Source organism: Leptodactylus fuscus, chromosome 7 (assembly GCF_031893055.1).
Source record: "Leptodactylus fuscus isolate aLepFus1 chromosome 7, aLepFus1.hap2, whole genome shotgun sequence".
NCBI lineage: Eukaryota > Metazoa > Chordata > Amphibia > Anura > Leptodactylidae > Leptodactylus > Leptodactylus fuscus.
Genome location: NC_134271.1, coordinates 45,374,809 through 45,392,833, shown reverse-complemented (window position 1 = coordinate 45,392,833; position 18,025 = coordinate 45,374,809). Strand labels below are relative to the sequence as shown.

Here is an 18,025-nt window from a genome sequence, read left to right as displayed (position 1 = left end):
CACCTAATCTAGTTGTAGACACTCCCGTGTACTGTGCTACACAGCATAGAAGACGTCTGGAGCAGATTCGTTTTATTCCTTGATTATTGTAAAACATCAGATAATAATTATATCTGGAAAAACTACCGACTGCTGTATATCACAATGATATGGCTATAGAGAACATACCTAATGGGGTTTCAGGATTAAGCAGGGCTAGCGTTGTCGTCCCATCTGCCTTCCTCCTTTCAAACTCAAACTGTAAAAGAATAAGACGTTAGATCGTGTTCACACTATGAAATCAGCCGCTAATTTGGAAATACAAACAAAACAAAGCAAAATACAACTTGGTGAAGTGTCAGATTTCTGAGCGGTCCAGTGGCGAACCAGCGTTGTGGCTGTCCGCCATGTATGCACAGAAACTGGTGCAAAGAATTTGCAAGACACGTCTTTTTATATCTTTGACACGGATTTGATACCAGCATTATGAAAACAATCTATATGAACTACAAACAAATTCCCATAAAGAAAACATAAAAACAATGGAGAAGGAACTCAAGCATGTGTCAATACAGAAAACACAACACAGATGACAAAATATAGCCAAGCGAACAGACTAAAAAAATTAAATACTAAAAGGACTGTTGTGGGTTTGTTTTACATGACGTATTGATGCGTCTAAGGGCTCATTCACATCTGCGCCCGGTCTCCGTTCTGCAGGTTTCCGTTTCCTGCACAAAACAGAGGCAGGATATGGAAACACCAGCAGGACTCTCTCTCACCCATTCATTTGAATGGGTTAGAAAGCTGTCCGGCCGTGAGCGGCGGTGAGCGTTTTATGCACTCCGCCACAAAACCGGATTTTTTAATCTGGACACAGAGTCGGACATGCAGTACTCTGTGTCCAGATTTAAAAAACCGGTTTTGCGGTGGAGAGCATAAAACGCTCACCGCCGCTCATGGCCGGACCCGGTCTGTGGTTTCCATCTTCTTGCATGCAAAAGACGGAAACTACAGAACGGAGACCCGAACGCAGGTGTGAACCCAGCGTAAACAGTCCCCAGATACAAGTGAGTGCTCCTAGTAATGGCAATGATACAATGTACAAAGTACTTTACATGCTCTGTATTCGTCCTACCATGGCACTGCGTCCTTAGTAGTGGTGATGTCAATCTGATGTGATGGGCAGTGTAAATGTTGCTTTAATGGCTTGTTAGAGGAGGGATAGGCCAGTACTACAGCGATTCACCCACAATATGTATTTTGCTATTGGAATCAGTTCCCTTCCTATGTCACCAGTCCCCCCCGTATAATGTGACTGTTGAGGGCCCAGGTATACGGCATATACTAGTCCTTACCTGACTAGAAATCGTTCTCTTTGACAATTTGCCTGAGGAGTCTTTAATGATTTGGTCAATCTGTTCCTGCTCCTTCTCCAAGTTTCCATCATTTTGTTTGTCCTCCTGCTGTTCTTTATCTTTTCTAAAAGGGATTTAAAATATAACCAGTTAATACCGAAAATGTAAAAGCCACAGATTTCCTCCCAGATGTTCTGGTCTCCGGTTTTTATCACTTCCTTTCCAGTTCTATCTTTACGGCAGACAGGCTGTGTCACCCCGTACTCTGCTGTGCACCCCTAAAGTGTTCATGTACCATAACAACATTAGACTACAGATCAACAATATATAAACAGGATTAGAAGATTTTTGGTATCTGTAAAATCAATTTCTGAGTTCACTGAGGGACACAACAGACTGTACGTATAGCTACTGAGACTTAGTTCCTAGTTTACATACAGAAATAGGAATAACCAGGAGAAGCTGATAATAAATACTATAAACCGGAGACCAATGGGCCAGAAATCCTGGCAAGAAGGACCTGCCCGGAAGACCAACAGGTAAAATCCCAAAAATCCCCTTTTCTCGCTACTGTCATTGGAGGACACAGGAGACATCCAAAAGTAGTCCATGGGGAGGGAAAGTAAACAATAAAAAAAAATATATACCGTCAAACACTGAAGGCAATGCAGCCTGCAATACCCAGTTACCCAAAGAAAGGGAACGTCTATAAAGATGTTCCCAGTATGGCCACTAGTGAGGGGGAGCGCAGGCTCTGCTCTGGAATCTTTCCTAAATGGTGTCCATGAGGCTTATCGTATTTCCGGTTAGGATAGTTTTCCATTAGGCAACACTGTGCCCAAGTATTTCAGGCACTAATTTTGAGGCCCAATTTCGCCCTGAATCTACCCCCCCCCAACGGTATTTAATGGGAGACAAAGATTGAAAAAGGATGTTGAAATAAATAAGTGTCCTGCTGGATGTTGCCACAGATTCCCACAGCACAAGCCACGCCACTGGTCAGGCACAGTCATCTCAGCCTAAAGAGCAAGTGGAAGCTGCAGCGGAAACTTCCATTGTGCGAATGGTTCCTACACGGCTAGTGACTTACAGTAGGAATGTATAGATGGTGGTGATAGCAGAAATATGATGATGTTGTGAATAATTTTAAGGAAAAGATTTAAAACATGATATCAAAGAACTGATCCAGATATATTTTCATGTGATAACACTAAACATTGTGTTCAGCTTTGTTACACACAAACCTTTTGAGATCTTTGGAAGGACTTCTCAAAGCCTTTAGGTCACTGGTGTCCATTGAATCCTCTGTTATGTCTTCTGTCACCTCCAGATTACCCTGGGCATCTCCCTTGTCCTTGTCTCTTCCACTGCTCTGAAGATCTGCCATGAACTCTATGCTCTGCTTCAGACTCTGTATTCTCTCCTGTATCAGTCATAGCACATGATTTGTTACATGGACTAAACTATACAAGTACCATAACTATTTAGGTCTATTACGGTGCCCTGTAGAAGCAACCCAAGTTCTTACCTGACTGAGGATTTTCATTCCAGAGTTCAGCAATTTTTTGGCAGCCTTGTAGTAAATGGTTCCAGGTTTGTTGTAAATCATTGCATTGTGGCAAATGTGCTTGAAATGTTCCTAAGAGAAGAAATCCTAGTTATTCATTTGATAAAGTAGTAGTTATGAAGAGCGCTGCAGTTAGTGCAGTCACAACTAATTTTACAGTCCACTTGATACACTATAGCGGATAAAAGTATTGGGACACCTTGACATTACACCTTTTATGTATATATAATGTTCCCCAGCGATCCCCACACAGTATAAAATGCTCCACAGCGGATGTGAACAAGTTCACATTGATTCATTGAGCTGACTTTTGGTGTTTGTTAGGCTTTGATGGCCCAGCTCTAGGTGCATATAAAATATTGAATAGCCAATATTAAACTATTTTTCTTGCTCTTTACGTGATAAAATGTAAAAACTTTATTCTACTGGTCTTTATATCACACATACCAAATATGTATTTTTGGTGAGAAAATTTTGATTTTTCTTCTCTTTTGAAAAAAAAAAAAAAAAAAAAAAAAGTTTATTTTTTTAGTAGCACAGTGGCTCATGAAGAGTCATAAAAAACAAGAAAAAATAAATAAGAATCCAATGTCTTCTGTGATTCGATACCATGCTGCAGAAAGCTGGGTTGACACTAAGTTCTCACTAGAGTTAGAGCCTTACAGACCCCCATTAACTGTAATGGGAATCTTTTGGTGTCACAGTGTGCGTCCAAAATTGTCAGATGAAAAAGTACTGCAAGTGCGACTTTTTCATTTGGCAATTTTGGATGCACTCTGCGACAAGCGTCTCCAAACGGAGAGTCCAATACAGATGTAGCCTAGCTCATAAAACGCACAGGTCCACTGTAATAACTCTAGGATATACAGTCACTGTAGAAATGTCCACACCTACAGTGTGAGATTTGTGAATAATCCGTAAGATTTATCACATCATATTGAAAATATGTATCTTATGAAGGAAACACAAGAACTGGAACATCAGACTCAAGAGTATATTTCTATCAACTTCTCACTACTGCACATAACAGACAGTCTAATGATCTTCACTCAAGTCTTATAGTCAATCTTCTCTATACCTTTAGTTCTTCTATGGATTCGTATTCTCCATTCCGTATCTTCTCTTTCATTGTACTGAAGTCCATTGGGTTCTTAATGATCATAGAATAGCCAGGGGCAATGAAGTCTGTGACCGGGAATGCAAAAAAAGAGCTGGGGTCCTTTCTGTGGGGGTAAAACATACAATTACCAGTGTTTAGCTTCTTAGCAAAATGGGGAAAATAACATTTAGAACATCTGTAAAGCACCTAACAAGTTAAAAGTAATGCAGTATAAGTTAAGATAATCCTTACTAGACATTTTATACTAAAGTATTGTCAAATCTAGCATTTGTACGGACACTACACCTATGTGTGGCAAGCTTATGGTGCTCACATCAACATTATACAAAAGAATGAGTTTCATGAGTAAAGATATTGAAAGCTAACAATCCTGTGATCATACATGTTCCATTGTCTGTAAATGATATACAATCTCTTTGTCCTGTACATTCTCTCACCTTTGGAGCTGTCTCACAAGCTGATTCAGCGCCTCTTGCAGTGGAGTTTGTTCCTCTGTATGTACAATAAGAACAAAGTATTCATAAAAGTATCACCTGATGTCTTACTTTCTTACATGAAAAAGAGAATATACTACACAAAATAAATCCATTGAATATCAGCACACAGTTAATGTATATGGCTAGGTTCACATGCTGGATTTTGTGGCTAGGCCCGCTGCACAAAATCAACCTGCCAGTACCAAAAACATTTCCTGCTCACAATCATTTTAATGGAAGGTTTGGTGGAATCCGCCTGAAGATCGAACAGATTCTTACTGTTTTTTACTGTTAGAGAATTGTGTTTTCAGCTAGCAGAAAAATGAGTGTCTGCCACCTAATGGGAGGATAATGTGCAGCAGCATCATGTGATGTTACAGGTAACCTGAGAATCATACTTAATACAGTTTTCATGCAGTATTTTATTTTTGTTTTTTATGGATCTTTTTGACAAACTTATTTTTAACCAAGTCCTCTTGGTTGTACCAATGACAAAAAACAAACAAACAAGAGGGCTATGGCATTTGTAGGTCAAACATCCAACTCCAACCCAGATTCCTCTATTTTTCCACAACCTAACTCTTGTTGTCCTGCTCCGACTCCTTCATAAGTGGTCAGACAGACAGTAAACCTCTAGATCACAAAAAAAACAACTTGTGAGAGACTCTGTACAGAATTGTACGTATTTTTCGGACTATAAGACGCACCTAGGTTTTAGAGGAGGAAAATAGGGAAAAAAAATTTTGAAGCAAAAAATGGTAAGTTGTAGTTTTGCAACAGCTGCATGGCCACATTGACAGGTGACCCTGCAGCTGTACGGGGATGCATAGAGTTTGTTTTTTTTGCGGGGCCAGATGTACTTTTTAGTTGTACCATTTTGGGGAATATCTATTGCTTAGATCACCTTGTATTGAAAAAAAACCCGGCGGTTTAGGATATACGATTTTCTACTGATATTCTAGGGAAAGGAGGTGATTTAGAACTTTTATTTATTTCATTTTTTTATTACCGTATTTTTCGGACTATAAGACGCACTTTTTTCCCAAAAAATTTTGGGGGAAAAGAAGGGTGCGTCTTATAGTCTGAAGGTGGCGCCTGGCATCCGCTGTAATAGAGAGGCGGAAGCCGGCAAGTGATAGACGCCATTACAGGTGCCGGGGCCTGAGACATCGCTGCGCTCCTCTGCCCTGCATGAAGCCAGCAGCGGCAGGGGCTCCTCCGTGCCCCCGCCGCTGGCTTCATGCAGGGCAGAGGATCGTAGCGATGTCTCAGGCCCCAGCGTCTATCCCTCCCCGGCACCCGCCTCTCTAGTACAGCGGATGCCGGGTCAGTATCCGTGGCCCCTTCTCCCCCGGGGCCGGTCCCCACCGGCCCCGTACCTGTAAAGTTGCAGGCCGGCTCCTGCGTGGCGATATCGCAGGAGCCGACCTGTTCGGGTGACAGCCGGGAGCCTAATGAGGCTCCCCGGTCTGTCACTGCTATATATTAGTATTGCAGCTGGGTCTATGACCAGCCGTAATACTAATAGACAGAATGTCCCATAGACGGCAATACAGTTGTATTGCCGTCTATGGGACTTGCGATCAAGTGACCGTAGGTTCAAGCCCCCGGGGGGGAATAAAATAGTAAAAAAAAAACAAAAAAAACAAAAAAAACAAAGCTTTAAAAATATGAAATAAATAAAAGTTCTAAATCACCTCCTTTTTTTTTTCAATACAAGGTGATCTAAGCAATAGATATCCCCCAAAATGGTATAACTAAAAAGTACAGCTGGCCCCGCAAAAAAAAACGCTCTATACATCCCCGTACAGCTGCAGGGTCACCTGTCAATGTGGCCTTGCAGCTGTTGCAAAACTACAACTCCCATATATTAAATATTTTACCAGGTTTTGCTTCAAAATTTTTTTTCCCTATTTTACTCCTCTAAAACCTAGGTGCGTCTTATAGTCCGAAAAATACGGTATATATTTTTAAAAGTTTTTTTTTTTTTTCTACTATTTTATTCCCCCCGGGGGCTTGAACCTGCGGTCACTTGATTGCAAGTCCCATAGACGGCAATACAACTGTACTGCCGTCTATGGGACATTCTGTCTATTAGTATTACGGCTGGTCATAGACCCAGCCGCAATACTAATATAGCAGTGACAGGCCTGGGAGCCTTCATTAGGCTCCCGGCTGTCACCCGAACAGGTCGGCTCCTGCGATATCGCCACGCAGAGCCGGCCTGCAACTTCACAGGTATGGGGCCGGTGGGGACCGGCCCCGGGGGAGAAGGGGCCGCCAATACAGACCCGGCATCCGCTGTACTAGAGAGGCGGATGCTAGCGAGGGATAGACGCCGGCACAGGTGCCGGGGCCTGAGACCTCGCTACGCTCCTCTGCCCTGCATGAAGCCAGTGGCGGGGGGACGGAGGAGCGGAATAGCATCACTCCTCCCGCTGCTGGCTTCATGCAGGGCAGAGGAGCGTAGCGAGGTCTCAGGCCCCGGCACCTGCATCTATCCCTTGCCGGTATCCACCTCTCTATTACAGCGGATGCCAGGCGCCACATTCGGACTATAAGAAGCACCCTTCTTTTCCCCCCAAATTTGCGTCTTATAGTCCGAAAAATACAGTAAATATGCAGCAAACTATATATCTAATTAATTATGCCATATCTATAACTGTAAAATATAAATTTACCATTTTATTTTGCTGGAGTCAGAGACAGTAGCTTAAAAAATCCAGTAAGAACATGGATAAAGCAAAGCCTATAAAAAAGAAAAAAAAAATTTAATTTACCTTCTGGTTTAGCCAAAGAAGATTGTTGTTCCGGTACTGCTGGTATATTAGCGCCAAGGGATGAATGGAGGGTGCGCTCCTTATCTAGGTCACCTTCATGTGAGGTTTTATCCTTTTTCTTTTTATCATCCTAAAAAAAAAACCCCATAAGAAATCAATTATTTCTCCAACATATTAGTCCAATACTTGACATACAGTAAGCTGTAATCTGTGTACTGCCAATGGAGGCAGCACAGGGAATGCCATACAGATTTCTACTACAGACAAAATCTGTGCAATTCACAAGCTGTGTCTCTGTTGCAGACTTGCAGTATGGAGCCCATATCTAAAGTCTACTACATATCACAGAGCAATCCAAGGGTTTCCTTTAGCTCATCCATATATTATACAGCATTTACAAATAGCTGTGCCAATATAACATCAAAATCTATTTGTTGGGGTTCAGCTCCCGGGACTCCCAACAATGTGTCAGCAAGTCCCTGCATCAGCCGCAATAATGATGTTCCATCTCTATATACAGGGGCATGCAAAAGTTTGGACAACCCTGGTCAAAATGACTGTTATTGTGAACAGTTAAGCAGGATGAAGATGAAATGATCTTTATAAGGTATAAAGTTACAGATTAAACACACTTGTCCATAGTGTTAAGCAATATCAACATATTATGTTTGAGTACAATTTTACAGTGAAAAAGAGAAAGGAGTACCTTGCACAAGTTTGGGAAACCTTGTAGATTTGTGTGCTCAGATAACTTATACCAAGGTCTCAGATAGAGATGAGCGAGTAGTATTCGATCGAATACCTCTCCACTATAGGTATGCATGTAAGCGGCCGAACACCAAGGGGTTAAACGCATCGAATATTCGATGCGCTTAACCCTTCGGTGTTCGGCCACTTACACGCATACCTATGGCGGGGAGGTATTCGATCGAATACTACTCGCTCATCTCTAGTCTCAGATCTTCATTACCCAGTTAGGCTTATGGCTTCTTCACTATTATTGTTAGGAAAGGCCAAATGATACAGATTTTACAGCTTTATAAATCCCCAGCCTCCTCTAACCTTGTGCCAAAAAACAGCAGCCATGTTCTTCTAAGCGGCTGCCTAGCAATCTGAAAATGACAATGGTGGAGGCCACAGAGCAGGAGAAGACTATAAGAAGATAGCAAAGTGTTTTCAAGTTGACCTTTCCTCAGTTCCAAATGTAATTAAGAAATGGCAGATACAGGAACAGTAGAGGTCAAGATAAGGTCTGTAAAACCAAGAACAATTTCAGAGCCAGCTGCTCATAGGATTGCCAGAGTGGCAAATCAGAACCCCACTTGACTGAAAAAGACCTTCAGGAAGATTTAGCAGACTCTGGAGTTGTGACACATTGTTCTAGTGTTCAGTGATACCTGCACGAATATGGCCTTCATGGAAGAGTCATCAGAAGAAAACCTCTCCTGCATCCTCACCATAAAATTCAGTGTCAGAAGTTTGCAAAATAACATCTAAACAAGTCTGATGCATTTTGAAAACAAGTTCTGTGGACCGACGAGGTTAAAATGGAACTCTTTAGCCACAATGATCAAAGGTATGTTTGGAGAAAAAAGGGCACAGAATTTCAGGAAAAGAACATTTCTCCAACCATTAAGCATGGGGGTGGATCAATCATGCTTTGGGGTTGTGTTACAGCCAATGGTAAAGGGAACATTTTATGGGTAGAGGGAAAAATGGTTTCAATGAAATTTCAGCGAATTCTTGAAGCAAACATGACACCATCTGTAAAAAAAAAAAAAAAAAAAAAAAAAAGCTGAAATTGAAAATCTAGAAAAGCTTCTAAAAATGGATAATGATTAGAGATGAGCGAACAGTAAAATATTCGATGTTCGTTATTCGTTACTAATAGCATCTCAATATTCGACTACTCGAACGAATATCGAACCCCATTATAGTCTATGGGAGAAAATGCTTTGTTTCAGGGGATCCTACCATTCGACTCAGGAGGGTCACCAAGTCCACTATCACACCTCAGCAAATGAAACACTGCTGCTGCATGGCTCTAGTCACCCCAAGGGCCAAAGAATGAAACACTGCTGCTGCATGGCTCTAGTCACCAAAAGGGCATAAAACACTACTTTTTAAAGGCTGTACTGAATCCAAGGGCCAAAAACCCTGCTGGTGCAAGGCTCTGCTCACTCCAAGGGCCAAAAACACTGCTTTCTAAAGGCTCTACTCATGCCAAGGGCCAAAAGCACTGTAGTTTAAAGGCTCAACTCACTCCAAGGGCCAAAAACACTGCTTTTTCACTGCCTCCGTTGTCGTAGTTCCTGTCCCACCTGCCCTGCGCAGTTATTGGTGCAAAAAACACGCCAGGGAAGGTGGGAGGGGACACAAATTTTTACTGCGTATGCGGCCTTGTATTAGATTGTGAACGAATACATCGAATGCCATGATATTTGATCGAATGGCGTTCGCTCATCTCTTTCTTCACAAAAATACATTGGGAATGTGTCATCTTCAAAGTTATGCCTTCTGAAGATCATTTTATCTTCAACTTGCTTAACTGTTCACACTAACAGTCATTTTGACTAGGGGTGTCCAGACTTTTGCAATTGTAACAGGATTAGCTCAGGGATCCGAGTAAAATCCCATTTTCTCGGCTATTTCACTGGGGGACACAGCACCATGAGATGGCCTAAAGCAGTCCTAAAGCAGAGGCTGGGAAACATACAGCCATGTGAACAACATAGTACACAGCCGCTTGCAGAACCTTACAACCCAAGCTGGCATCAGCAGAAGCCACAGAATTGACCTGGTAAAACTTTGTGAAAGTGTGAATGGAAGCCCAGGTGGCAGCATTGCAGACCTGGGCGGCAGAAGCCTGATGCTGAGCGGCCCAGACAGCCCTAGTGGAGTGAGCTGTCACAAGCCTCCTTGATCGCAGCCCGGATGCATCTGCAGATGGAAGCCTTGGAAACAGGGAGGCCCCATCTGGCGACTTCAGGCGCCGCAGGGTCACCCCCTTGGTGGAACCTCGCACATGGGAGTGGGGTCACCGCAATATCCAGCCACCAATGCAGCAAGCAGAGGATGGGGACCAGGTGGCCGTCGAGGCGCTCTTTGCAGAGTGCTGCGCCCGCAGGGGGGTACAACTAGTGTGGTGTACACGCTGAAGACCCCACTGCACCTGAAAGAAATGAAAAAATAAAAATGATGCAAGACAGTCTGCCTCCTAAGACACTAGGTTCAAACTGGCTTAGTACACTGTATGTGAGAGGGTACAGACTATGAGGCAGAGCCGACAGATTTTCCTTCTCCTAGTGTCAGCCTCCTAGTGGCCGGGTCTTTACACATGGTGCTGTGTCCCCCAGCGAATAGGCAGGGTTATCAAGCTTTTGAAAAATGTAGGACTATATAGTATAAGACATGAATTTTAGATAGGTGGGGTCCCCATATACATGACTGGGCGAATGAGCAGTGTAGCAGGGAAGCAGCTCCTCTGCAGGCGTTCCAGCAGTTGGACCTCCATCGATCTAAGATGTCCTATCTTAACCTTTGGTGCACATCTGGCGTCAGTGAAAGTGTCAAAACCAGAAGATGGTCAAAAATGCAAACAATGCCCAACAAAGGGACGTTTATCTATACTTGTTCTCACCTTTTTCTTCTTTTTCTCTTCACCAGGAGTGGCGACTTTTTCATTCTTCTTCTTTTTCTTCTTCTTCTTGTCTTTGTGTTTATCGTGGTCTGATTTGTCTTCGTGGAAGCCTTGAGGAAGGGCAGCAGCTCGGGCTGTGGACAGTTCTTTCACCTCTCCAGTACCAACCTTTAAGACCAGTTTTAAAGGTTTTTCCACATACTCTGACAGAGGTAAGCCAAAATGAGAAGAAAAGTTATGATCAACAGTAAGATAACGCCATGGAAATCCTCAAAGTCTCTGCTGATTCTACTCAGATGACAACACCAAATTTCTATAAGTCAGTCATCCAGAATGTTTTACACAGCAGATGCCCAATGGGAGTCCCTGCACTTTAACCCATAGATTTCACCATAGTTAGGAGGAGCTTCATTTACTCCAGTGTGGCAAAACTACAGGAGTCATTTGGTTGCTATTGCAGCCAGGGGCCTTCTGAAGGTGCCCAAGTCCAACATAGCAAAATTACTACTCCGACCTGTCTAGAGTTGGCCTCAAAAATAATACAGGGATTGTGCCATAGACTGCAACACGGTAGAATTGCAGTTTAGAAGATACTCAGATTAAATATTGCAGGTTCAACACCCTGGGGGGAAGGACAGAATTTAAAAAAAAAAAAAAAAAAAAGTTTTTTTTTAAAAAAAAATTAGAAAAATGTAAAAAAATATATAGAAAGTTCATATGACCCTGCTTTAAAAATAAATCAACAAAAACATATTAGGCACGGCCATCTCATAAAATGACTGGAGAATGACAATGTAGAGTGTTGGCCGAAAGTATTGGCACCCCTGCAATTTTGTCAGATAATACTCATGTTCTTCCAGAAAATGATTGCAAGCACAATCTTTGGTATTAATATCTTCATTTATTTTGCTTGAAATGAAAAAACACAAAAGAGAATGAAAAAAAAAGTCAAATCATTGATCATTTTACACAAAACTCCAAAAATGGGCTGGACAAAAGTATTGGCACCCTCAGCCTAATACTTGGTAGCACAACCTACCGCTTCCGGTAACCATTAATGACTTTCTTACAATGCTCTGCTGGAATTTTAGACCATTCTTCTTTGGCAAACTGCTGCCGGAACTATGGCTGTCGGCCGGCATGCGCAATCGGCTCTACTAGTGTCTCAATGGCAGAGCCAACTGCGCAGGCGTCGGAGGTGACACCGAAGAAAGACGACAAAAGAAGGGGAGGATGCAGCCGAAGAGGCGTCGCTGGAGCCTGTACTTGATCAGCAGTGGGGACGCCCCCATCGCATTTCCAGCGCTGAGGCCCGCCCCCATCGCTGCAAGAGAACTAATTTGCATACCGGTAAAAACTGGTATTTCTAAGGAACGGCGTTTTGTAAGACCCCCCTAAGGGGTGGGTGGATGGGGAGGGGGGGGGTTCCAGTTCTTTTAATCACTGTCTTATTCCATAGATGTGAATGGAACAATCCTTTGTTATATAGACAGTAAAGAGTTCAAGGCGCATGTGCAAATACCATGGACCCTCAGTGATGTCTTGTTGATGACCTACCCCGATCATTAATATAAGTGAACGAAAGAATAAGACTTTTGTCTTGCATACCTACATATTATTTATTTTCATTCACTTCCTTGGCTAAAAATACTGTTAAATAACATTAAATAATGTTAAGAGGTGTAGTTTTAATCTGCTAAAAAAATTGACTCTGTTGACCTCTGCAGGAGAGTATCACTAGAGTCAAAATTTAAAGGGGTCGTCCAACTCATTTTAGTGGCCTATCATTAGGATAGGTCATCAATAAAAGATCAATAGAGGGTGCACCATCCAATCTGTGGATCAGCTCTCTTCAATCTCTTTTATGATTCATTGCAGGTTGTGTGAGATATAAATGTCATGATTTCTTTGTTGTTTACAAGTGCTGAGGCCCCTTCCAATAGCTGATCAGCAGAGATCCAACGTGTCAGACCACCAATGATCTCTTATTGATCCTGAGGCCACCAATAAAAAGGAGTTGGACAATGTCAGAAAGTTTTAGCCATGGGCCAATTTAACCACAATTTGCTTTTCAATGTGTCAACCTATATGTATTTGGTCTCATCTTTCTCACAGTAGAATGGGCTACTACATTCTATAAGAAAATAAGTGACATATTTTACTTTTTAAGAAATATAGTGGAAAAGGCCAAAAAAAAAAAAATTGCAGGGAGGATTCAGGGGGACTTTCTGTTCTCCTTTCTCTTGATTGCTATGGGTCCCAGTGGTCAGACCCCAAAAGATGTGACACTTATCTCCTATCCTCTTGGTCCATAACAAGTTAACCCTTTCAGTGTCAGGCCATCAGGTTTGTGAAAGGGGATAAACCCTTTAATCTGGTTGTTCATGTAGTATTTATTAGCTGGTGACGTTACGACCCCAGGGTCATCTGATCACAGACAGCATTCAACTCCCCAGGTCACTCTGTCCCCAATTCTCCCCTGATCTCACAGGTAATCATCTGAGCTATGAGGACCGGCTTTACTAGACAGCCCCATAGCACAGGGAAATAATTACCTGTGAGATCAGAGATGGAGGGGGATCAAACATTGTCTCTGATCACATGATCCGGGGCTTGTGACATTGCTGGAACCCCTGGAGCAGGTAAGAGAATAAATACACGAGACACTCTGGTGCACATCTATATTGGCTTCCAGAGGCAACAACTTACCTTCAAGGTTCAAGAAAGAATTAGACTTGTCAAAATCCAACATACCAGATGATTCTGTCAGGGGACAGACAAGATCCCCCATACATATTAGGAAAGGGGTTCACACGACTTATCTAATGTCCAACCAGTTTCAGTAAGAGAAACCAAGAGGCTAAAGAGATATCCCATAGCACTGAAGTTACCAGCGGATGTTCATTTTCCCTGCAGCCCAAATGTCCTTACATGGCACCCCTGTGTCCACACTTCACCCAGCAATAGGGGGCGCCACCTGTTACATCCACATGGCCTGGGGGACATACAAATGGCAGACAAATCGCTGCCAAAACAAAGTAGAAACACAAAACGAACTAAAATATCTGCCAGTGGAAGGAAGGAAGGAAAGAAAGAAAAGAGAGAGGGAATGAAGGAAGGAATGAGAGGATGAATGAATGAGTGCTTGCTGGTATCTGCAGTGCACCTGGTAACCCCCACGGTCGGGCTCTCTTATGACGACCCCCAGCACGTCCTCTCACGTCAGTGGTCGCCTCACACACGTGTATAGCAGGTACATATATATATATATACACAGCCGGACACTCACGGTTCTCAGCAGCCGCAGAGCGCGCCTCCCCCTTGCCTTCATAGCCATGTTTCTCGCCTTTGTGTTTCTTGTGCTTCTTGCCCATATCCCCGGCCGAGCCCTTCAGGATCTTCCGCCGTATCCCGGTAAGGACCTCGCGTCGCCGAACTGACAACTCTCGTTGTTGTTTGGATTGAGGTGGTTTCGGTTCGGCGGAGGAAACCATAGAGATGTTCATTGATGCCGGAAAAAGCGCCAGGGCTGGTATTGTTTAGGTAAACGTAGAAAGCTAGCACTCCCCCTGGTGTCCACAATCGCGAACTACGCCAGTGAATACATGTTTGGCAGATTGCGACAAAAGTGAGAGTGGCCTTTGTAAATGAGACAGCTAAATATATTAAGACTCCATTAGCCCAAAAATGTTAAAAGTTAAATAAAATTAGCAATTGTAATCTTGTTATTTACACCATTTGGCAATCACTATATATCTTGTACTATATTGTACTGTACTGTCAAGTGGCTTTAAAAGCTTATGGATATGGTACTATACCAAATATATAATTATATAATAATAATAATAAAAAATGTATTTATATAGCGCCAACATATTCCGCAGCACTGTACAATTTGTAGGGTTCAAGTACAGACAGATACATAACAAAGAACGTCATTTCACACAATGGGACTGAGGGCCCTGCTCGCAAGAGCTTACAATCTATGAGGTAGAGGGGGTGACACAAGAGGTAGCAGGGGCGGCATTGCTTATACAGTATTCAGACAATTTTGTAATAGAGGTGACTGTCATTACACAAACATAACTTTATGAGCCGTCACTAGTGGTGTCCTGTAACATGTGGATGGAGCTTGGACAGATAAAGTTAGCCTGAAAAGACGTCATATTATGTGGGGTAATGTGGGAGCAGGGACAGAGGAGAGTTAAATTTTGGGGATTCTAATTATAGTAGGGAAGGGTTTACGTTAGAAATTGCCTGTCTGAAAAGATGTGTCTTTAGTTTGCGTTTGAAACTGTAGAAATTGGGAGTTAATCTGATTGTCCAGGGTAGAGCATTCCAGAGAAGTGGTGCAACTCAGGAGAAGTCCTGTATATGAGCGTGGGAGGTTCTGATAATAGAGGATGTAAGTGTTAGGTCATTGAGTGAGTGGAGAGCACGGGTTGGGCGGTACACAGAGATGAGGGAGGAAATGTATGGAGGTGCGGCATTATGGAGAGCCTTGTGGATGAGAGTGATAACTTTATATTTTATTCTATAATGAATAGGCAGCCAATGTAGCGACTGACACAGACCAGAGGCATCGCTGTAGCGTCTAGACTGATAGATATGTGTTACGCTAGGTTCACATTAATATTCGTTTTCAAACATTCAGGACCGCATGGGGAGCCCAAAGTCAGTGAACCTTTCTGCTAAAGCGGTTACCCAGGGACCCTATAGACTATAATGGGGTCCACCGGCTTTCTGCTGGTTTTATACTTAGGGCTCGTTCACACGGGGCCAGTGGGGCGGAATTTGGACGCGGAATCCGCCTCCATACAATAGTGGTATGAAGACACTCAAAATTTTTTTATATCAATGAAACAAAAACAATCATTGGATAAAACATATAAATCTTATTGGTATGATTAAAACATATAACTATAAGATGCAAATGACATAGTAACAATACAGATCATGAGTGCGGCGTGCACCAAAATAGTCCCTCAAACAAATTTCTCCATGAGAATATATATATATATATATATATATATATATATATATATATATATATATATATACTCCATGGATCACAATAATGTGGTAGTCATCAATGCAATTATATAGTAATATATACCTTCTGAATATGAAAAAGAGACAGACGAAGGCAGGCGTGCCGAAACGTGCGCGTCGGGTGAGAGCCGGCGTCCACCTCTAGTTCCCCTGTAGTCCTGATTCACCACAATCACTATGGGTAAGCCTTAACCCTAATGGGGTAATCTGTCAGTTGTATATATATATATATATATATATATATATATATATATATATAGATAGTTATCTTCATATTACATTTATGACTGTTTGTGGTTGTGGTTTACTATTTACAAATGCATATACATGATGTGGAATATATCTTTGGTTTATTTGGTTAACAGTACCATATTTATACACAGTGTTTCTGAGTTTATTATAATATCTCTCTTTCATATTCAGAAGGTTCAGGTTCAACACTGGAAATGCGATGGGGGCGTCCCCACTGCTGCTCGAGAACACGATCCTGCGACGCCTCTATCTTCTGTTGGATCCTCCCCTTCTTTCTTCGTCTTTCTTCGGTGTCACCTCCGACGCCTGCGCAGTTGGCTCTGCAATTGCAGTGTCGGAACTATGGCCGTGGGCATGCGCTGTCGGCTCTACTAGTGTCTCATTGGCAGAGCCAACTGCGCAGGCATCGGAGGTGTCGCCGAAGAAAGATGAAGAAAGAAGGGGAGGATCCAGCAGAAGATAGAGGCGTCGCTGGAGCCTGTTCTCAAGCAGCAGTGGGGACATCCCCATCGCATTTTCAGTGCTGGGGCCCGCCCCCATCGCTGCGAGAGAACTAATTTGCATACCGTTAAAAACCGGTATTTCTAAGGAACGGTTCGGCAGAGATCACATCAAAAGGTAAGAGACAAATAGCTTTTCTAAAGGCTATTCCGACGTCCAAAACATAATAAACAGATCTAGTAAAAATAGTATAATATTTATTGAGAAATCTTAAAATTAATTCAGCAGGGTGGCTAAAAATAGCTAACATAGAACACAAATGACACCAGGAACCCAAAATATAACGAATTTGTGTGATGAATTATATAATAGATATATACATAATGAATATGGTCACACACACAAATTCAGATGTTATGACAATACTACATGGATTTAGAAGATAAAGTCCCCCTACTATGATAACTACAATAATAGTAAGTAGGAACACATATGCCCATTTAAAATCATAGGACCAAATATAAGCTATAGGTTTTTAGAATTGCATAAATAAATAATTGGACAGATAAAGCAACAGATTTTCAATAGAATTTCATATGAAACGAAAGCTAAAGGTGACACACATAATCACAAAACAGGCTCCGGTCATATACCTGTAACCATGATGTATTGTAGTCAAGATAAATAGGTCTCAACCCAGGGGCCCCGGAACCGCCTCAACGCGTTTCACCCGTATTTAGGCTTCCTCAGGAAGCCTAAATACGGGCTGAGGAAGCCTAAATACGGGCGAAACGCATTGAGGTGGTTCCGGGGCTCCTGGGTTGAGACCAATTTATCTTTACTACGTTACATCATGGTTACAGGTATATGACCGGTGCCTGTTTTGTGATTATGTGTGTCTCCTTTTAGTGGGAACATTGTACTATGATTTATTGATTGGACCTTTAGCTTTGGTTTCATATGAAATTCTATTGAAAATCTGTTGATTTATATGTCCAATTATTTATTTATTTATGCAATTCTTAAAACCTATAGCTTATATTTGGTCCTTTGACTTTAAATGGGCATATGTGTTCCTACTTACCATCATTGTAGTTATCATAGTAGGGGGACTTTATCTTCTAAATCCATGTACTATTGTCATAACATCTGAATTTGTGTGTGTGACCATATTAATTATTCATCACACAAAATTTGTTATATTTTGGGTTCCTGGTGTCATTTGTGTTCTATGTTGGCTATTTTTAGCCACCCTGCTGAATTAATTTTAATATTTCTCAATAAATTTTATACTATTTTTACTAGATCTGTCTATTATATATGTAGGGTATGGTGTTTGTTCTAGGCATATATGGCCTTT

The 18,025-nt window shown here is 42.1% G+C and overlaps 1 protein-coding gene across 1 annotated transcript in view; it reads right to left on the bottom strand.

Annotated features, from left to right (window-relative positions):
• BRD7 (bromodomain containing 7) overlaps positions 1–14,433 on the bottom strand; it is an 86,198-nt gene extending 71,765 nt beyond the window's left edge. Inside the window, exons 1-9 of the mRNA XM_075281869.1 lie at positions 14,210–14,433; positions 10,921–11,123; positions 7,281–7,410; positions 4,462–4,516; positions 3,983–4,127; positions 2,866–2,976; positions 2,582–2,760; positions 1,338–1,461; positions 169–238 (exon numbers count right to left, since the gene is read on the bottom strand). Coding sequence (XP_075137970.1) covers positions 169–238; positions 1,338–1,461; positions 2,582–2,760; positions 2,866–2,976; positions 3,983–4,127; positions 4,462–4,516; positions 7,281–7,410; positions 10,921–11,123; positions 14,210–14,426 — 1,234 coding nt within the window. The 5' untranslated portion in view covers positions 14,427–14,433. The remainder of the gene's footprint in view (positions 1–168; positions 239–1,337; positions 1,462–2,581; positions 2,761–2,865; positions 2,977–3,982; positions 4,128–4,461; positions 4,517–7,280; positions 7,411–10,920; positions 11,124–14,209) is intronic.
• Positions 14,434–18,025: the final 3,592 nt, after the last annotated feature.